At 39.5% G+C, this 22,685-nt stretch overlaps 2 protein-coding genes across 2 annotated transcripts in view; both read right to left on the bottom strand.

The window, feature by feature from the left end:
* Positions 1 to 22,685, bottom strand: part of LOC134752816 (probable chitinase 2) — a 483,068-nt gene that overhangs the window by 271,366 nt on the left and 189,017 nt on the right. The window lies entirely within an intron of this gene.
* Positions 1,824 to 21,687, bottom strand: LOC134752753 (3-hydroxy-3-methylglutaryl-coenzyme A reductase). The gene is made up of 2 exons (XM_063688446.1): positions 21,516 to 21,687; positions 1,824 to 4,519 (listed from the first exon to the last, which is right to left on the bottom strand). Exon 2 carries the CDS (start codon positions 4,487 to 4,489, stop codon positions 1,952 to 1,954), a length of 2,538 nt encoding a protein of 845 aa, XP_063544516.1. The 5' UTR covers positions 4,490 to 4,519; positions 21,516 to 21,687; the 3' UTR covers positions 1,824 to 1,951.

Here is a 22,685-nt window from a genome sequence, read left to right as displayed (position 1 = left end):
TGTCACGATGCGTTCCAAACTGGCATACGAGGTCTCAGTTTCCTCTAGTCCGAAAAAGACAATATTTCTTTGCCTTGCTTGTTTTTCAAGAAAGAAGAGTCGTTTTTCTTGATTTTCTTGCTTTTCCTTAAGGGTTCCGGGTCACTATTATATTCTATTCGGGTATTCGAGCTATTCGACTTAATAATACGTGAGTGACCCGGTTTATAATAATCTAATATTTACGGAGGTACACTGAAGGTACACTATTAATACATACATTATCCCTAAAACGAGCTAGGCACAAAGCAAGGTCCACCCGCCAACCTGACGTGAGGTTGGCGGGTGGACCTTGTTTTGTGCCTAGCTCGTTTTAGGGATACTTACTTACTCCGTTGGCTCAGCGACCCAAAATGAGACTGCCTCCGACACAAGACAGCGCCACTTTTCTCGATCCTGTGCGACCTCTCGCCAATTGGTGACTCGAAGCTCGCGCAGATCCGCCTCCACCCTGTCGCACCAGCGATACCTGGGGCGTCCAATAGGACGTCTTCTTGCTGGGCGGCCCAGGTATGCTCTTTTCACGTTCCGATCCTCATCCATTCTCTCAAGATGGCCCAACCAACGGAGTCTGTGAGCTTTAGTCTTCGTTTTAGGGATAGATATACTAATTTCTAATGAAAGTTTACACAGGTACAATATAACTGCATACTTTTAGTGCGGTATAATGCGAGATTTCATAGGTCCACCCGCCATCCTGACATCAGAATGGCAGGTGGACCTTTTTTGCTAAATATCTCGTTTTAGAGAGAGGTACACTGGTTTTTATTAAAGGTACACTGAAGGTACAATATGTTTATAAATATTTCGTTGAAATCGCATCGGTCCACCCGCCATCCTGACGCTCACGAAGAAACGACCAGATCTAATCTATACTAGATAACGTATTGTTACAATCGAGCGGAAATACTGAATATATTTGTAAGAAGTATTAGTTATACGTTATACTAGATAAGTATCAGCGTTCAAAGGTACCTACTCATGTCAGAGACAAAATAATGTTAGACAAGAAATAAAGCGCAACGCCACTTATTAATCACTAACTGAACTACTACCAAAGATAATATATAGGATAGAGGGTTACTGTCATAGTACATTTTGTAGCCACAGTAAATTCACTGCCATCTATCGACACACGATTAAAACTAAAAATGAAGATGGTTAAAAATACCATAAAATGTATTTATATATGGATAAATGATGACACATGTTCTTTCACTGATATGTGTTAAAACTGTTTAATAACAAGCGAAACCGTCAACGCCATCTAGCCGAGATTAGGCCAAGGGTGGTAGCGCCATCTACGCGAGAATGAAATTTTCTTGATTTCCGAGGCGCGTTTTTTCCTTAGACTGTATTCATCTTATACGGTGTTACATAGTTCTGACTACTACAGATAACAATACTTACTTTCACCACATGTGGTGCCACTCTTCATAGACACTTATGTTGTGTTTTTAATACCAAGAAAGCTCACTAGATGGCGTTGAGATTTTTATGTCAGTGATTTTTTTAAGTGGCGCCATCGCCATTCTTTAAGTGTAACAGTCTTATTATTTCGATTTTCTGGTCATTGGCGCAACAGTTTTAGTGATAAAACTTTTTTTAGTGATAACACTTTTATTGTGTTTATATTATAATACTTTCGAATGAATGAACTACAAGGAAATATACAAAGTCTGTCAATTAAATGTCATAATCATGTAATAATCAAACATAACATAACAAACATGTCAAAGGTTCACTGCAGTGCTATAATAGCTACAAACGCTGAAAATACAATATGGAAGCCAACCAGCGTCACAACTTAATTTTAAATAATGAATATTAATACTTAATACACTTAAAAAACGTACAAAAATATCCTGCAATAATTCGAGTAAAATTGCCTTACAACTAAGTAAACTGCATGTTATAACCTCGGGACTCTAAGATTGTTGGACACGGGGACTTCATTTGAGATGGTTTGGACATTGAGAGTGGATCTGTTGTGTCTCATATGTGATTTGACCAGATCGGAGTTAACAAGAGCTGCCATAAGGGATAGTTCCCCTGCCAAAACTGTAGCACAAATTAAAGATGCAAGTCTTGCAGAATTTTCAGCAGGAACTACCCCAGCCCCTTTAACCCCTAGAATCTCAAGGCAAGCGCCCTGTCCAGTCAATACTGTACCTCCCCCCACTGTGCCAACTTCCAAACAAGGCATAGTACAAGTTACGTATAAGTCATCACTATTCTCCCCGCGTACTTCCATGCTTGTAGAGCATTGGCTGCTAGTTACATTCTGCGCTGGATCTTGCCCTGTTGCTATAAATATAGCAGTCACCATATTGGCGGCATGAGCGTTGTTACCTCCTATAGATCCAGCCAAAGCAGATCCAGATAGATTCTTAATCTTGTTACATCTAGAAAGAGTTCTAGCGTCAGTTTTGAATATCGTCCTTAAATTCTCAGCAGATATAGTAGTTTCGCACACAACGCGCTTCCCTCTGCCTTTCACCCAGTTGATCGCGGCAGCTTTTTTGTCAGAACAATAGTTTCCAGATAAGCTGATAACTTCCATGTCAGTGAAGTAAGATTTGAGCACTTTTAAGGCGTTTTCAGCGCCTTTTGAGACCATGTTCATGCCCATAGCGTCTCCTGTAGTCGCTCTGAACCTTAAGTAAAGCGTGGCGCCGTCGACTCCTATATGGACTTCTTGAAGTCTTGCAAAACGAGATGTAGAATCAAAAGCTTCTTTGATCAATGCATAGTTTTCTTTATTGTCAATCCATTGCCTACAGTCGTGAGCCCGAACGACATTCGGGAACCTCACAGCAGGCGCTCTGGTCATCCCGACATCTTCGACAACGCTTGTGACTCCTCTAGCTCCGATGGCTTTTGCGCCTCTGTTGGTCGACGCGACTAAAGCCCCTTCTGTAGTGGCCATCGGGATCATATAAGGTTTTCCATCGACTACTAAAGGGCCAGCGTAGCCGACCGGCACACCCACAAATCCTATCACATTTTCGCAGCAAGCATTCAGGACTTTGCTGTAATCGTAATTTAGATATGGCAGTTGTTTTATAGCTGCGTCTGTTTGGAACCGACTTCCAACGACTCTGCGACGCAGTCTCACGCCTCTTAAGGGATCTCCAACGACTGCTTCAAGTCTGTGCAAAGGAATATGTGATTGTTCGACCAGCATGACTACCTCTTCGTCGCTGAGAGACGTGCACGCGCCTTCAGATCTGTAGATTTCTAAGCATTCTGCCATCGGTCGCTTTTTGGCGTTAAGTTTATTTGCTGAGGAACTAGGGGATAATGTAGGCCATTCAGATTCTTCTGCGCTAATTATATTATCGGTTTGCGTGGATGCCTCAGCCATAGTGTCATCGCCGACTGAGAACATCGGTTTCCTGTTAATTTTATGCGTTTCCTCTTTCGCTACAAGTTCCTTCACTACCATATCGTTCATATCAATAATCCAACTTCTCTGCTCTTCAAAGAATATGAACTTAATGATCAGAGCGCAGAGCAATGTCGCTATAACTATGTAATCGGCACTGACTGAGAACCATTTGACGTAAGAGTGTAGCAACACGTTGTCCTGAGAAATCGGAGTCGAGTTCTCGTTTAAAGGTCCTTCCATATTCCCCTTATTAGCCGTGAGCGTCCAACGGCTTGTTAAATGCACGCAGAGCAGTCCAGCGGCCATGATCATTTTAACTTTCTGGACTACAGGGTTAGGTTTTAGATCGGATTCTGAGAAATCTCCATCCGATGAAATCGTGCCGCGGCTCGCCGCGAAATCAGCTACTAAGGATAAGCAGGCTGGGTAGAAGGTCACGAATACCAGATAGTCAACCAGCAAAGCCAAACAGGCGAAGGTGCACATATGTTCTAATCTTGGAACGCCTGATAACGCCCCAACTCCAACTAGAAGACTCGCTAGCAAAGTGTCTAGAGTAGCAGTGGGTCCTAGCAGCGATAGTGCCTTCCCCACTCTTTTACCCTGGTCTTCACCGGCACACCAGCCCGCTTTAGCCATCCTCGCACCCCTAGCGACATCAGCGACTAATAAAAACAGGAACGGCGCGTCTTTTATACCGGCTAGCTCGCTAAAGAACATGCTGGCAAGCGCCGAAGTGAAGATGAAACTAGCGAACGTAGAAAACACGCCGGCTATGATAAGTAGGTACTTAGAAGCTATGGTGTGTAGATTGGAGATCTGATAATAGGCGTATAGTAAGGCGGCACATCGTACGAAGGTCATGATGACGGCGTCTGCCGCTTGGTATTCTGCTTCTAGGCCGGGGCAGGCGCGGGCCCAGCCGGCGCAGCGCTCGCTTCTGGCCCCGGGGCCGTGCCTCTCCACGCTGGCGGCGCAGGCCAGTAGGGCCAGGGTGGCGACGATCACCTCCCATTGGTGGCGAGCGCAGAACTCTCCGTGGGCGCCCCAGAGCTTCATTTTTGCTGAGAGCTGCTGAGCAGCTTATGTCTGAAAAAGAAAATAGTAAACGTGAATTATAAAATTGATAATAGTGAAGTGGGGAGGACGCACGAGAGACTTTTTCGGTAAAAATGTACAACCGCTCATAAGACACATACTGTTCCATTTTCTTTGTGGTTTCACTGACAAGAAAATTAAAAGAGTATGACAAATGGGCTTCAATTTTATTTTATTTTATTTTGGTACATGGAAAACCAACAGCGCTATACATATCTCCCATCGGAACTCCCCTACGGCACACAGACCTCCATAAGGTTTTGCCTACGATAGGTCTTGTAATAATCTAATAAACTGTAATTTGTTTCCTTATTCATCATCTTCCTCGCGTTGTCCCGGCATTTTGCCACGGCTCATGGGAGCCTGGGGTCCGCTTGGCAACTAATCCCAAGAATTGGCGTAGGCACTAGTTTTTACGAAAGCGACTGCCATCTGACCTTCCAACCCAGAGGGGAAACTAGGCCTTGTTGGGATTAGTCCGGTTTCCTCACGATGTTTTCCTTCACCGAAAAGCGACTGGTAAATATCAAATGATATTTCGTACATAAGTTCCGAAAAACTCATTGGTACGAGCCAGGGTTTGAACCTGCGACCTTCGGATTGCAAGTCGCACGCTCTTACCGCTAGGCCACCAGCGCTTCAATTTGTTTCCTTATTCAATAAATAAAAAAATAAATATCCAAAAACTATAATAGAATTAGAAAGCCAATTATAGGTTTTCACTTATAGAATCGTAATAAAATATAACAAGCTTATTGCCCAACTTAATTACACATGTACAAGTTCATACAGCACAAGAACAGAGGATCGATATGAATATGATCGATTATTACAAAAAATAAGTAGAAAAGAAGGTAAAATCTGTTAGGTAGTACATTTAGCCGCCCATTAGCCCTGCGCCAGAATCAGTCACCCATGAAGTATCTAATTTATTTATTTTCCCCTCACTAGCTCGGAAAGCCGTCTATTATCCTTTAAAACAAGCGGGGAAAAACGCATTTTATCCACTAGTGGGGAAAGTAATTTGACCTTGGATGGAGCGTGTTTCAAGTAGCTTGACAGATAACAAAACGTAAAACGCTCATGAAAATGGTTCGTTCGATATTAATTATCATTAAATAAATGGTTTGAGAATCTAGTAAAAAATACCAAATTTAGCTTTATTTAATAATTTTAAGTCATAAACCTTAAAATTCCATAAGAAACGTTAGATTTTTTGTAATGATGTTAAATATAATTCTGAACGCACAAGTTGAATCGATGCAATTTCAAAACGCATCGTTGACATTTCATACGTCAGAACAGAAATGTCAACAAAATTTTTACTGTTCTTCTCACCGACTCACGTAAAAATCAGAATTTCTAGTGTTTTCTGTTATAATATAGTAAAAAAATTAGTGATTCCAGTGATGAAGATGATCTAACGCCTGTGGATGTTGCACTTTCCTCGCTATAGTGAGGGGAAAAGTTTTGTGTTACACACGGGTGCAAATGTATTTTACTTCTCGTGTGTTGAAACACTCGCTACGCTCATGTTTCAATTCCACACTCGCGGGTAAAATACAACTTTGCACCCTTGTATAACAAATAACTATTTTTATTATTGATATGCTATCACTAAATATCTCGATATTACAATTTATAAAAACTGTATTTAAGATCATGCTTGCCCTGCATAAGAAACTGTTTTTTCTATACCTAGTAATAGCTTGGTAATTAGGTACTGATGGGACGAAAATGCCTAAGCGTCCTTGACGGAACATAAAATGAGATCTTATTAAGCAAATTTGGACAATCTACATTACCTTTAACATAGAGTAACTTATACTAGAGCGGTACTGTCATAGTAAATTTTGTAACCCCAGTAAATTCACTGCCATCACACTTTAAAACTAAAAATAAATATTTATAAAAATACGATAAAATGTATTTAAATATAGATAAATGATTTTTTTATTTGCATTAATTATTTTTATGATTTTGACCCATGTTCTTTCAGTGATATGCGTTAAAATTGTTAAATAACCAACGAAACCGTCAACGCCATCTATACGACAGTAGGCCAAAGCTAGTAGCGCCCTCTGAACGAGAATCAAATTTTCTTGATTTTCGAGGCACGTTTTTTCCTTAGACTGTATCCATCTATTACGGAGTGATATCTATCTTTGATAAAACTATAGTTGACTCTCATTTTGTAACACATAAATTTTGACTATAATCTCTCAATCATATCAACATAAATTTGATACTGAGGATTCCATATCTGCGATGCGTATTCTAGTTTGCTTCTCACTGCAACTCACTCAGTCACTTTCTTTGCAATAAGATTTCGTTTGTGAATTACGTATGATACACTTTGGCCTTGGAGTGAGGAACGTTTAAAAACTTCGATGATGACTTTTAGTTAATTATTCAGTTTGATGAAATTGAAGGTTTCATAGTTTATTTATTGCAAGCATGGTATTTTTAAGTTTTAGTTAGTTTAGTATTCGATATATGCCATTATGCATCATGGACCCAGATAGGACATAGCATTACATAAATCAAGTCTTATTAAGGCGGTTCCCTGAGCCAGAAGGCGAAAAATGTCCTCATATGATCATGTTTTTCTAAGAGGCGTTGATATTCGTAGACGTGAAAAAAATATATGTAGTTCTTGACTATATTATCTTTAACAACATAGCTTCCGATACACGAATTATGACACTTCGCTCGATACAATTAATTCCCTAAGTAACCTAACTCGGACTTTTAATCCTACTTTACTCGGTTATTTATCATGTGATACTATAAACAAAAAAAGAAGAAAAAACAATATTAACATAAATAGTAATTTCATAGCTTTAGAATTTCGATATTGTAAGGTAATGTTTTAAAATAAATAAAAACCGACAAAATTCGATCAAAATTGACACTTGGCGCGTATGTTTTTTCCCGTTCTTTCTTGCGAAATGTGACAAAGACAGCGGCAAACCGATGGAAAGGCCTTAAGTTAGCATACCTTTTAAGTTTAGAGCTGGCTTTCATTCCCTAGTTAATATGGCTTTATCTCTTACCTTTCCCTACAAATATAAAAAAAACGGACAAGTGCGAGTCGGACTCGCGCACGAAATGTTCCGTACCAATACGCGAAAAACGGCAAAAAAATCACGTTTGTTGTATAGGAGGCCCACTTACATATTTATATTATTCTGTTTTTAGTATTTGTTAGTAGCGGCAACAGAAATACATCATCTGTAAAAATTTCAACTGTCTAGCTATCACGGTTCATGAGATACAGCCTGGTGACAAACGGACAGACAGACAGACAGACGGACGGACGGACGGACAGACAGACAGCGGAGCCTTAGTCATAGCAAAGAGGATATATTACCAAAGATATATACGGAGTTATATCTATCTTTGGTAATAGGGTCCTTTACCCTTTGGGTACGAACCCTTTGGGTAGGGTCCCGTTTTTACCCGTTGGGTACGGAACCCTAAAAAGGACAGAAATAAATTTGACACTAGAACTAACCTATGAAATACAAGCACGCTAATCAGTTGCAAAACAGTAAAAGCAAGGTTTGAACTCTAGCACGTATTTACCAATTCCCGGCCCAATATTACACGGTTCTATGTTACATTTTCAAGATAGTTGAAATTCGACTTAATGCTACTATGATAAAGTTCAAATTTCAGTTCGAGTAAAGTGAAACATAGAACTGTAATATTGGGCCAGCGAATTCAAGGCAAAACTTAAATACCTTCATATGAAACATAAGTGCACATTGTTGTTTTGAAGTTGAGTCTTTGTTTACATACATGTATTGGGTATAGTGCATAATTTAGTACGTCATACCAAAGAGAATTAAGTAGACATAGAGTGCTCACTCCATACATCAGTTTTGTTACCAAAAAGACTATAGGGGTCCAGGCAGGAGGAGTGAGGCAAACAGCGGTCAGTCTTATAATGAATATTTATTGTAATAAATTGTCGCCTTATATAGTATTTCCATACTTTATTAAAAACAGAAAGATAGGTATCCTAGAACTGTAGAATTTAATCTACCCTTTTACGTAAATCGCGCATCTAACGATAGCGATGGCATGTCTTCTATCCCGCTCTCGATCGCCGGATACATGAAGTGGGTAGTGGAACATACAGCAATTCAGGATTACCCTTCCGCGGAGCATTTCACTATGTTGCTGTTGAGAGTAGCACGCCCTGTCTTCTATCTCGCTCCAACCGTTGAATAAATACAAGCGCGCCGCCTGCGCGCGCCTCAGTTGCGCCCGGCTGTTGATGCGAACGCATGTCCCATAAGACTATTATTTTCGTAGTTGACATCTAGCGTCAAGTAGCGGAATTATCAGTACTGCTACTAGACAATAGATGTTACGGCGAACGGGTTGTCTAATATGCTCAACGATTTTCAGCTAATATTATAACCGGATTAACCGGAACTCTATTTTTACCTCCTTAATATTAGTTGTAAATTGTTGAGCAATACATACACTTTTCGTCGGTCGCGTCACAAGTGACATCTAGTGTCGAGTATAGTAGTACTGATAATTCCGCTGCTTGACGCTTAACATCGACTACGAAAATAATAGTCTTTTTGGTAACAAAACTGATGTATGGAGTAAGCACTCTATGTCTACTTAATTCTCTTTGGACATACACCGTGTTTTTTTTTTAACTCCGTTAATTTAAGGGGTGCATTCCTGAGCTTTACTTAAGTAACTTTCTCAAAGACACCGGTATTCTAATTAACTCCATTTTGGAGATAATCAATAATTTATTTTTATCTGATACGAGCGTGTACACTTGCCTTAGGGCCTGTTTACAAGTACTTTCTCGGACAATCGATGTTCTAAATGACATCGGTATATTCGGTATGTCATAGTTTTTAACTATTTGGTTGAGTTATTTTAATGCACTTTTTAGGGTTCCGTACCTCAAAAGGAAAAAACGGAACCCTTATAGGATCACTCGTGCGTCTGTCTGTCTGTCCGTCTGTCACAGCCTATTTTCTCCGAAACTACTGGACCAATTAAGTTGAACTTTGGTACACATATGTAAGTTTGTGACCCAAAGATGGACATGTAACGTAAACTAATTAATTTTACCCACGGGGGCCACTTTTAGGGGGTAAATGAGAAAATTGAAAAATAAAGTTTGTCAAACTATATCGTGTTACATATCAAATGAAATAGCTCATGTCTGTATGTTCGCGATAAACTGGAAAACTACTAAACGAATTCTCACGCGGTTTTCACCTATCAATAGTGATTCTTGAGGAAGGTTTAGGTGTTTAAAAGGTTCAGGTTTTGTGCCCGTGCGGAGCCGGGGCGGGTCGCTAACCGGTCCACTCGGTCCAGCAAGGTCTTACGAGAAAGTCGTTTCCGCATTAAAAATACTTCACGTATAATGTGGATATTAAAATAATATATGGAAATGATAAAAAATACAGGATCTAAAAATTTCGTAATTTAAAGTTTTTTTTTGGTCTCTATTGTTTGACATAATTATTGAAAGTCATAATGTAATGATTGTCATATTATCATTAGTCATAATTTGGTTTTTCTCAGAAACGCGTAACTTTTCATGATTGCCATAAAACAAACAGAATTATGACTAATGATAGTAATGATGATATGACAATCATTACATTATGACTTTCAATAATTATGTCAAACAAAGGGACCCCTTTTTTTACTTCCAAAATTGAATTAAATAACATTCGATTCCTTGCATTTTATCCAAAAAAATACTGTATTAGACTATATGCATAAACGCAATATTTCACCGACAAAATCGCAATTTTACTTATTATCCATACTGTCAAAACGGGCTCTCAGTGACCGTGACGCCACGTTCACTTATCGTTTTGTTAGAAGCGTTTCGCGAGTGAAGTACGACTATCGGACTCTGACTATCATTTCTGACTTTGTATTGCTATTGTCCCATATAGACATTTGATCCAAAACAAGGCTAAAGCCTTACACATCACATTACAAGACCATCTTTCATCCCTACAACCTAGTTATTTTCGTTGCTAAGATTTAGACTTATTACGCAGTAGTCAAACCGAGGCAAAAAATCCAACTAGTCATATTGCAGTTTGGGCTACCAGAGACCAATCCTGTCAAGAATTTTCTCAAACATGAATCTCCAAATTATGCTTTTTTTCGCCATCATCAGTATTATATCAGCCCAAAACTCCCAGGTATACTGCGGAAGACGGCTAGCAAGAACCCTGGCAGTATTCTGCTCCGAATACCTTAATAAGGAAGATAAACGGTCAAACTATATTGACACGTATGGTCAAGAGGGAAGGTACAATTCGCCATGGTTACCGGCGGTCCTTAAAAGGAACCCCGTCGGGTGTGGTCCGCTCTTAACCGCCTAAGAACAGGAGTTGACAACTGCGGCCACCACTGGTACAAATGGGGCTGGAGCTCCTCTTCTGCCTGTAGCTACAGGCACCCGGATCAGACCATCAACCACATCATTCTGGAATGCCCTCTTACTAAATACACAGGCCATGTAGACGATTTTAGGATCCTGTCAGATGAAGCAGTCGCGTACCTGGGAAGGGCGAAATTCTAACTAACCATAAGTTTTGTTTTTTAAATTGTAATCCAGTGACATGTACATATGCCATACGATAAATAATCCAAAACAAACCTGATCGATTTGTTGACATTAGAGGTTCTGAAGTTATCAAGAAATCACATTTCCAATTTAATATTTGTTAGGTCTATCAGAGAACAAATCGCTTATTTTAAATGTCTAAAAGTTTCGCCTTTTTGTCCACGCGAAGGCTAAAGGGGCCCACTGACTATCAGTCCGCCGGACGATATCGGCCTGTCAGTTAGAACAAAAATTTGTCAGTTCCGAACAACTGACAGGCCGATATCGTCCGGCGGACTGATAGTCAGTGGACCCCTTAACACTAGAGGCAAAGAGGATATTATAAGATAGAGCGGTACTGTTATAGTAAATTTTGTGCCACCAGTAAATTCACTGCCATCTATCGACATACTTTAAAACTAAAAATTAAGATTTATACAAATACGTTAAAATGCATTTAAATATGGATAAATGATTTTTTTATTTGCATTAATTATTTTTATATGATTTTGACCCATGTTCTTTAACTGATATGCCGGTAAATTATAAATAACCAACGAAACCGTCAACACCCTCTATACGAGAGTAGGCCAAAGCTAGTGGCGCCATCTGATCGAGAATAAAATTTTCGAGATTTTCGAGGCACGTTTTTTCCTTAGACTGTATCCATCTATTACGGAGTTATATCTATCTTTGCTAGAGGTTACCGCTCTCATTTAATTCGCTACTCTCTGGCGTAGCCATGAACGGAAGTATGTCAGTCAGCAAATGGGCCACTGTGTTTAGCAAAGACACACATTGGGCAAGTCACTCGACCGGTTTGATAGGTATCTAAGAGAACACGGCGTCCCCGAGTGATCATTGACTCATCGAGGCCCACCATACAGTTTCCCTAATTTTAATTTGAAACTTGTTGTTGTTGTTGTTGTTGTTGTTGTATTGTATAGTAGATTAGAGTACAGATTTACAGAAGTACAGAAGGTTCTATTATTTTTAACCTCAGCAGCTCGAACAAGCCTACTTTCGTCACTCCCTGGAGTGAAACAATAGTTATTTGTGCAACAAGAGAGGAAAGTTGGTTTTTCTTGCGAGTGTTTATTTTGAGTCCCGAGAAAGAGAAAGATTCTAAGGTAGAATCTTGAGCGTAGCGAGGGACTCAAAAACACGAGATGTAAAATAACTTTGCTCTCGTGTTGCACACATAATTTTTCACCTCAGTAGTGAGAACATATTAAAGGTTAAAATGTATTTCGAATTACACAGAATAATACAAATAAACAAAAAAAAATACGAATTTGTAATACAAGTATGGCAGTTCATGGCCTTCGTAAGTAAGTAATTTTTCCACTTTTAAATTTATCCTAAGACCAGTGTTGGCCGAACGTTAATTGCAATTAACCATTAACCAGTACAAATTGAACCGTAAGCCGTAACGGACGGTTACAGTTTACGGTTCTCTCAGTACTATGTATTCAATGACCTTTGATAATTAATTCTCAATATGTTCGTGTTTTTAGGGTTCCGTACCCAAATGGTAAAAACGGGACCCTATTACTAAGACTCCACTGTCCATCTGTCTGTCACCAGGCTGTATCTCATGAACCGTGATAGCTAGACAGTTGAAATTTGCACAGATGATGTATTTCTGTTGCCACTATAACAACAAATACAAAAAACAGGATAAAATAAATATTTAAGTGGGGCTCCCATACAACAAACGTGTTTTTGTTGCCGTTTTTTTGCGTAATGATTCGGAACCCTTCGTGCGCGAGTCCGACTCGCAGTTGGTTTCGGTTTCGTTAGCGGAGATCTCCGTTTCAGCTTGGGCAAAAATGCTTACGTATTTGTAAAATTATTGGTTTTCGTAAAATTTAAAATTACTCGTTGAAAGTAACTCTGTATGCATCCCATACATAGATACCACATTTTTCTTTTGATTTACTATATGTTCTCGTCTAGTCAGACAATATTTTAGTTAAAAAATCACTAATGTTCAATGCGAATTGTACGTATATCCTACAGACTATAATGCTACAGTGTATCTTCAATACCAACCGGCTATACAAAGGCGTATTCAATAACATACCATAATATTAACACCTTAGGGTCTAATTTTAAAAAGTACGTTCAATAGTTATAGGCTCTTTCTACCCTGATTATTTTGTAGCGGTTAATTTCGTTCGCTTTCTTTAGTGGCCTTGATCGTTGGCACACTTCCTCGACAAATCTATGTTTACAAACAAATATTGGATATGTGCACGACAGCGAACTGGCGACTATGGGACACATTTGGTAATAGTTGACATTGTTGACACATGTCAAATAGTTTTATAAAATTTGAGCCTGAGAAAGAGGACCACAATATTTTTGAATATCGGAGCGATTATTAAGTGTTTACTTAATCAAAAAAACGTTTACAGTACATATGGTGCTACTTTCTCGCACTAGTACATAAAGTGCACTTTTTGTACACATGTCGAAAGTTTAAAGGGCCATATGTACTGTAAAACGTTGTACGATACACGTGCGAATAGGTAATTCGCAACTCGTGTCGATTTAAAACACTCCCTGCGGTCGTGTTTTAATTTATCGCCACTCGTTTCGAATTTCCTCTTTTCCGCACTTGTATCGTAAATAACTATTTTAGCAACCTTAATAATTTTATTTTTAAAGACATACATTATATATTATATAGTACGGTTGGAAACCGTAATAGTTGACATATCTACATACAGCCCAAATTCTCTTTTAAGAGGGCTATTGTGGCCAGCAGGGGAACATATGTAAGTATACTAGACTTATATTGACCGGGATATAGGCCGTGATTACCTGTTGTATTGTTTTTGAGCTCCCGATATTTCGACGCAGTTACGTGCATCTTGTTCACGGGTATGTATGTTTGTTTCTTATATGTGTATGTTTAAGGATTTGCCACACTGGATGCGTTCTGCGGTCAGCAGTCAGGTCAAACCCGCATTATGTATGAACAAAAATTGAATTACATGAAGTCTTGCACAGCGGTTTAGAATCTGTTATTGGTGCAAAACACACACACAACGTCAATGCTCTGCGTATTGATGTGGTTCAAGAATTGAATAGAAAATATATTAATTTTTATAGAATATTCACTGATGCGTCGAAGTACGGTAAAAAAATAGGGGCTGCCTTTTTCGATCCATTTAGTGCCACAAGAGCACAATATAAAATTTCAGCTGGAGTTTCTATAATGACCGCGGAACTCAGTGCGATTTATCAGGCTTTAGTGTTTGTTGAAAATCAAAATTCTCCATTCAGCATTTGAGCCGGTGTGTCTCAGGCGAACGGTGCTTTTTACTGGCGTACAAAATCTTAATGCAAATCTCTAAGCTCCGAAATTGCGGAAGGTGTTTGAAAATACAGTGGGTTCCATCACATATCGGTTTGGTGGGAAACGAGGAGGCTGACCGGTTGGCGGCAGCGGCTGCTTCTGAGGGAACTGAGTTTGATGTCGCTCCAGACTTCTCAGAAATAGTCGCACAGTATAAAGGTAAAATATATGGTCGCTGGAAGGAGTTCTTTGATGAAAGATCGCAAGAGAAAGGAATCTGGTACAAGACCATTCAATGTGAGCCTCCTCGGATACCCTGGTGGGAAGTGGCTGACTTGAACCGGGCGAAAATTGTACGCGCTCACAGGCTTCGGTCCGGTCACATTCCATTGAATATGTTTGCTCATCTGATGAGGAAAGCAGAGTCGCCCAACTGCGATATTTGCGACTCTGTCGAGGATGTACAGCACTTCCTAATGGAATGTGTTCGGACTCGAGACAAGAGGGCGCAACTATTTGAAGCTAGGGGTTATGCAGTAACTGACATTGGGGTTTTTCACACGATATTGGCGGAACCCCTGTCTAAAACTGCGAAATTCGTGTACAGTTTTTTTGATGTATACTAACACTTATTGAAACTGTAATGTAGAGGCCCAACGGAGCCGACATGTCTCACTGATAAAGGCTCCTTTTAAATATGTAGATTAAAAAAAAAAAAAAAAATGTATGAACAACATTGACAGCAACCTTTGAAGTTGAAGTTTGACCTGACCGCTGAAAGTAGGCTCCATAACGTGTTTGCATATTTTTTATTATTAAATGCTTTGTTTCCGCTACAACAAAGGTTGGAACAGATCGCTCTTTAGCGATAAGACCGCCTGTTGTCTGCCTCTATCTTTAATCAATTGTTTTTCTTTAAGCTGTATCTTTTACTGATGAGGTCTGCCAATAAAGAGTATACTATCTATCTATGTATATCTAATAGAAATTGATATTAAACCTAAACAAACTAAGCATTTGGCTAAAGGTCAGAAGGTCTATTGCGCTTTCGTGGATTTGGAAAAGGCTTATGACAGAGTGGTGAGGAATGAACTTTGGTCGGTACTGTCGGTGTATGGATTGAGCGGCCGTCTCATTCAGGCACTGAAATCGCTCTATGAGGATTCCAGTGCTTGTGTGAGAGTAAACGGGTCGTACACTGAGTGGTTTAGCATCGAAAAGGGTGTTAGGCAGGGATGTGTAGCGTCACCGTGGCTGTTTAATCTGTTCATGGACAGTAGTTTGCATGATTTGAGAAATGATGAATGTGGGCTGAGAATGAGTGGGTTACCCGTCAAATGTCTTCTTTACGCTGATGACCTGGTATTGCTAGCGTCATCGGGTGAAGAGTTGCAGGAGATGGTAACTAGAATGCTTGGATCTTTTGAAAGGAAAGGAATGAAAATTAATGTAAGTAAGACGAAAGTAATGGTATTTGAAAAGGAAGAATATATGACAAACTGTGAAATTTTGATTGGTCAAGAAAGAGTAGAACAAGTGAAAGAGTTTGTGTATCTGGGAACCTTATTCACTAGGGACGGTAAGCATGATAAAGATATTGAAAGGAGAGTGAGTGCTGGAAATCGCGTGAATGGGGCACTTAATGCTTTTATGAGCAGCCAGAAGGTGTCGCAAAAGGCACGGTTGGCTGTGCATAGAGGGGTGCTGGTGCCTACACTTATGTATGGTAGCGAAAGTTGGGTATGGCAGAAGAGGCATGAGAGCCAAGTGAATGCAGTGGAAATGAGAGCGTTGAGAAGTGTGTGTGGTGTGAGATTACAAGATAGAATTAGGAACAGTGTGATAAGGGAAAAGTGTGGACTGAACGAAGATGTAGTGACAAAAATTGAGAAAGGTATGTTGAGATGGTTTGGACACGTGGAAAGTATGAGTGAAAGAAGGCTAACAAAGAGAGTGTATAAGGGAGAGGTAGAAACGGGAGTTGGAAGGGGCAGACCTCGGCGGACTTTCTCTGATCAGATCGGGGAAATCCTGAAGAAAGGCCAGGTCAAGAGCACCCTAAACCGGCGAGCGTGTATGAGGAATGTTATGAAAGTGAAGGAAGCGAAAGAGGTATGTCAGGATCGCAGCAAGTGGAAATCCGTGGTCTCTGCCTACCCCTCCGGGAAATAGGCGTGATTATATGTATGTATGTATGTATGTACAAATATACTGTTAAATGTGTAATAGGCCGAGTGCGTCAGAAATGTCGTCAAGTTGTATGCGTTTGCGCATTATAATGTTAATTTACATAACAATCTAATGTTATTTCATGACATATAAATAACTAGCGAACCGCCCCGGCTTCGCACGGGTGCAATGCTGATGTATTATACATATAAACCTTCCTCTTAAATCACTCTATCTATTAAAAGAAACCGCATCAAAATCCGTGGCGTAGTTTTAAAGATATAAGCATACATAGGGACAGACATACATCCAGACAGCAGGAAGCGACTTTGTTTTATACTATGTAGTGATATTTTCGTCATTGCGCTTGTACCTACTTAAATTACGCTATCATATATTCAGAAAAGAGAACCTTACAAATAACTTTTAGAATATCTTTTCGGTTTTTTCAAAAATAGAACATAATAATTATGTCCGAATTTTACAAGCGTAGCGTCATACACAGCGGTGTTCTGCCATTTCCCCGGCGACGGAATGCATTTCCCCGAGATTTCCCCCAAGGTTTTATTGTCCGAATTGCACTTGCCAACCAACTGCTGTCATTATGATAACGTTTTATTTTACTTGGTTAACTTGGTAGAATTATTGTTTAGTAGATTATTTATTACTATGACTTACATTTGAAATACATTTCTTTTACTAAATCATTCAATCGGCTAAATATTTATTAATACGATAACGAAGTGTGCTAGGAATGGCACCTCAAATATATAATAAAATTCCGAACACTATAAAAGAATTAAATATTGTACATTTTAAGAAGACTTTAAAATCACTGCTAATCAAGAAATGTTACTATAGCGTACAGCAGTTCTTGAATGATAATAATTTATAGCTCGTTTTTCTATTTTTGTAATTCTTTTGTAGTTTTCTTTGAAATTTTCATTGTTGACATTCTTTAATATTTATTGTTTTAAATTTTATTATTATTGTGAATTATCTTTCTGTTCTTATTTATTATTTTTGTAATTGATTTGATTATTGAAGCATGAATACCTTAGACTAGCGCATGTTTAACTTAGTTTATATAGGTAAACAAATTCGTACGCCTAGCGGCAAAACATAGCGTTCGCAATATGCTCTAACTATAAGACCAATACAATGTACCTATGTTATAACGAATAAATGCATTCTGATTCTGATTCTGAATTGTCATTTGACGGAGTTGAGATAGGTGCGACGACGAGCGAAGCGAGAGAGTACCTAGGTGAACTGCTGCGACCAAACAGCGCGGAAAGCCGAGCGAGCGAAGCGAACGTGCCGCGGTAGCGGCCGGCGAGCGCCAGAATCGACATTTTTTTGCACTCTGGAGTCTCTGGTAACTATTTATTAATCTGTGGTCTCTGGACGATTTGCCGCCATTAGGTTACCCGCCGCGGGCGGGTTGTAGATAACATCCGTCGCACGCGTCCGCGCCAGTTAGCGTTTCTCATATACATATAACTAGCACAGATTTAATATATACGCTAGGTGACGCAAATACCACGATTTGTATTGAAACCAAGCGTGCCGACTTTTTCATACAAAATTTACGCATAATATAATTTTAAAATTACATATCTGTGATAGGAAATATGTTCTTACCTTTTGGTGCTCGCAATTTTTGGGCTGTTGCAGTTTATTGTCAATTTATCATTCAATATGCAACGAAGCATTTTTAAGTTTTCACGAACATCCGGCTGCAACAACTGACGCGCTTGGACTGTAAAAGTAAAGAGCGACGGTCAACCTCGACGCCTCCCGTTTGATACTTTGTCAGATGATAGTTTAGATGCTATTGTTAATAAAACAAATCGTCAGCCGGTAGTATCGCGGTGGAAAGACGCGTTTCGGTGGCTGCCATTCCTCAACCCACCAACGGAGCGGCAGCTGACGTTTACGAGGGTTCATCATACATAGCCGTTAACCGCTATACGTGTTTTCGCCCGGGAGGTGATGACTGACGAAATTTGCGCCTGGCTCGCGGTCCATTCGTGCAACCGCGCCGGCTGGCGGACACTGTATGGACATTATATCTTTGCAAGAAGCTTTTCTTTACGCTTTCTTGATCTGTTACGAGCTGAAATTGTTCCAGCTGTGATCGCTCCATTATACGTGCCCTTCAGCTCGTTTGATGTTACGCTGGTCAGCGGGTGTCATACTGCTGGACAAAGTACGGAATATCCACGTCAGAGGGAGTTATAAGATCGCGCCCATAATCAACAAGGTTAAAGAACGTCGCCTACGATGGTATGGACATGTACTTGATGTACTCCGCCGCCCTGAAGACCTATTAGCTGCTCTGAGCATACCTACGACAGCGCGAGGCGCCGGAAGACGGCCCGCCACCTGGTTGGCGACGGTCCAGAAGGACCTGAAAGAGATAGGAGTAGACAACACCGTAGCCCAAAACCGGGAACAGTGGAAAAGGCAGACAAGGAGAGCCGACCTCAGATAATGGGATAAGGATTAGGACAAGAAGAAGAAGAGGTGCGCGTGCCGCAGCTGATGGAAATTAAGGCCGCTTTTATGCAACGAAGCATTTTTTACGAACGTCCGGCTGCAACAACCGACGGCGTGGACTGTAAAGAGCGACGGTTAACCTCGACGATTGGTCGGGGTTCGGACACGCGAAGTAGATGCATTTGCGTCTTCTATGGTATATTTATTTCTGTGCATGTATCTATGGGTCTTAGTTGCCTTGCCTGACAATACCTAAATGATATTTACGTCTCGTCAGCTAACAGTGTGTACGTGAGATGTTTATAAAAATCGCATACCGTACGTAAGCCAAGTACGTAACAAGTAGCTAAACAAAAGAAGCTATGGTCGTAAAATTATCATGTCTATGTCAAATGGGTCCTAACTCCTAAAAACGCCGACATATCAAGTTTGTCTACACAGATATAGTTTGATTTGTCTGTATGTATGTGTGGGAGTATGTATGTTTCCACCGTAAGTCTATTGAGCCAATTTCGGATGTCAAATAGGTCCTAAAAAACCGAAATATTGAGTAGGTATTGTGTCGGGTGTTTACCGTAAAAAAAGTCCAAGGAAATAAAGGTAAGGCTGTTTCTACCTTTATTTACATTGTAAATCTGTAATAAAAAAAAAAAAAATCTTAGTGGTGCAATAAAGAATCCCACCAAAAACATTTTCATGTAAAATGTTGCCAGGACGAAACCATAAGGCTCGCACTGTCAAAAAATTATCAGATCTCTTGTTGCAGATGATTAGAAGTATTAGAACAAATTAAATTATTTTCAGAAAATATTTTCATCGTTTTTATTTCAAGTAGAACCAATAAATGTCATATAGTAAGAAAAAGTGACCAAGGCCTCCAGTGCCCCAGGCTGGAATCGAACCAGCGTCCTTTTCTATCGCGGCAGGTGCCTGTGTTGCTGTGCCTGGTTCGCTTCCAGCCCGGGGCACTGGAGGCCTCGGTCACTTTTTCTTTGCAGATGATGTTCCAAAATTGATTGTCTTTAGCCACAGAACAACTAATAGTACTACCATACAGAAAATTCACTCCTTCACAAAAGTCAGATTTAGGTATAAAATTATACCTATACTCGCCGCCTGCAAGCAAAATTGAAACTTATAACCGCGCACGAACCGTGAATCTTCTTTGCGCGCCGCAGTTTCTTTAGCCATATTCTGATGCAAATTAATTTTAATTTTGTTTACAACTACTTATTAGCCTTATTGTTTCGGCCTTAGCCTTCTTCTTAGTGGGTTCTTACCCTTGCTAAACTTAGTGAGGAGTAAAAGCCATGCACAGGGGAATGAAAAAAAACCTTCTCGGTTCCTGTGATGAAAAAAATGAAAAAAAAAAAAACCCAGACATGTGCTAATCAGACTCGCCCACCGAGGGTTTCGTACTTTTTAGTGTTTGTTGTTATAGCGGCAACAGAAATACATCATCTGTGAAAATTTCAACTGTCTATCTATCACGGTTCCTGAGATACAGCCTGGTGACAGACAGACGGACAGCAAAGTCTTAGTAATAGGGTCCTGTTTTTAACCTTAGGGTACGGAACCCTAATAAACAGGAAAAATAAATATAAGAATACGTAACGACAATAGTAAACTGTACTGTACCTAATCAAGTAATCATATACTCTCTTTCCCTATGTCAACTTAAAATTAAATTAACTTAAAAAGCATGTTTAAAATGATACTTTATGTATAATGTTAATTCTGAGCAACAGATGTATTTATTCATTTGTAGAAACTGTGTGGCTTGTGAATGTGTATTCTGATTTTACTATGTGTGTTGTATTTGCCTGTTTGTTTCCCAAAGGTAAAAATAAATAAATACATTAAATACAAATTTATTATTGGAATTCACCAAAAACTTTTGAATAGACCCCCGCTCACCCGTTGACCACGAACGCTGTAAAGAGTTCGAAACGTCGGGATGTATTATAAATTCAATATACGCGATATAATCCGTTTTCATAGTTTTATTTTTGAATAGAAGTTAACTTTCAAGTGAATTTTATTCTAATGACTCCTGCCTGATCTTTTATTTCAAAGCACCTTAATATATACGGTTATTGAAATTATCAGATAATTATGAAAATAACTGTTTTACATCTCTACGCCGGATATATCAATAACTTTAAATGACTAAGTTCGGTTGAACACGCAAGATTAAGAGCCATGACCTGATAATAAAAGAATAATTAAGGCCCAAATACATTCTACATGTGCATACTAAGAAACTAAACCCAACAAAGAACGAAGGAAATCTCTTTCTTATTCAAATGATTTCATTACGGGTTACGTGAAATCGAAATTTCACTTTTATACCAGGAAAAATTCCCATGCGATATTTAAACACTACTCACCAGTAAAAACGTTGTGTAGTTTATAACTTATAGTTTCCCGGACGAACGTACAGGCCGCTGAATTCACCGTTTCACTAGGAAATTATTAAAAATTGAGAAATAATGTTAACATTGATTGACACTGACACACTTTCAGCGGCCTGTGATCACAGTCACATTTGGAGTGGACTGACGTAAAAACCATGAACCACTATTTGTTTTTTTAGTGTTGCCATGAAAATAGATATAGTTTCTGCTAAAAGAGTATTTTAGCGGAATTTTCAAACTGTAATCTGTCAGTCATTAAGAACCACGAAAATGATATTCATCGGGTGATAGTACTAGCGTAAGACAAAGACAGTACGATTATTGATTATCTCTATGTATGTTTGAAATATGACAGTCCTGGGCCAAACTATAAAAACTTGTAAAAATAATAATGCGGAGAGGTAAAATAAAAGAAATACACATAAATTAATGTATAATTTTCGTAATAAAATAGTGAAAAGCTGCAGTTAAGTACGGTAAAGTATAATTCGCGATTAAAGTCAGCCCACTGTTATCCAGAGGCACTTCAAATATCTCAGATTTTCTAAAGCAATATTTTCTATATGAAAGCCGTGTTACGTTTCTTTTGGTCGAATCCGGGCCGTAGTGCACCTCTAGCAACGCAGTCCAATACGCTCTAAAATACGGCGCCAACGTTGACTTTCCGTACCAGGACCAAATCGTGAGAAAGAAGATTGTTAGAGCAAATACTTGGAAAAATATGTTGAAGAAGTACGGGTATACGACAGGGTGCGGGGTGGTCATCTTTGAGATTTTGCACGTAAGCCATTGAAGTATGAGCCAATAGATCATGCAGTAATTTGTGCCGGCGCATAGGGCAGTGCAGCATTCCCAAAATTTGATGCATAGAGTGTAGGGAAAGCACAGCACATCACTCCAATTGTTTGAGAAGACGTTATCGTTTCCAGTATGGAACGCGGTGGAGCGCATAGGGTCGCATTGTCTTGAATGAGCGTCGGTCGGGCGACCTTCCGATCTCGGCGGTTGTCTGGCAGACGGTTTCGGTCGACTAGCCATGGTAGAATTTTGCACTTAAATAAATTTCGTTAAAATGTACAGTTTACTCAAATACTTAAAAGTTATAAGTGACAGTCACTACGTGTCATATTAAATGTATTTTTT

This window comes from Cydia strobilella, chromosome 25 (genome assembly GCF_947568885.1).
Source record: "Cydia strobilella chromosome 25, ilCydStro3.1, whole genome shotgun sequence".
Classification (NCBI taxonomy): domain Eukaryota; kingdom Metazoa; phylum Arthropoda; class Insecta; order Lepidoptera; family Tortricidae; genus Cydia; species Cydia strobilella.
Note: the sequence above shows the minus strand (reverse complement) of the source record. Positions and strands in the feature narration are given on the sequence as shown.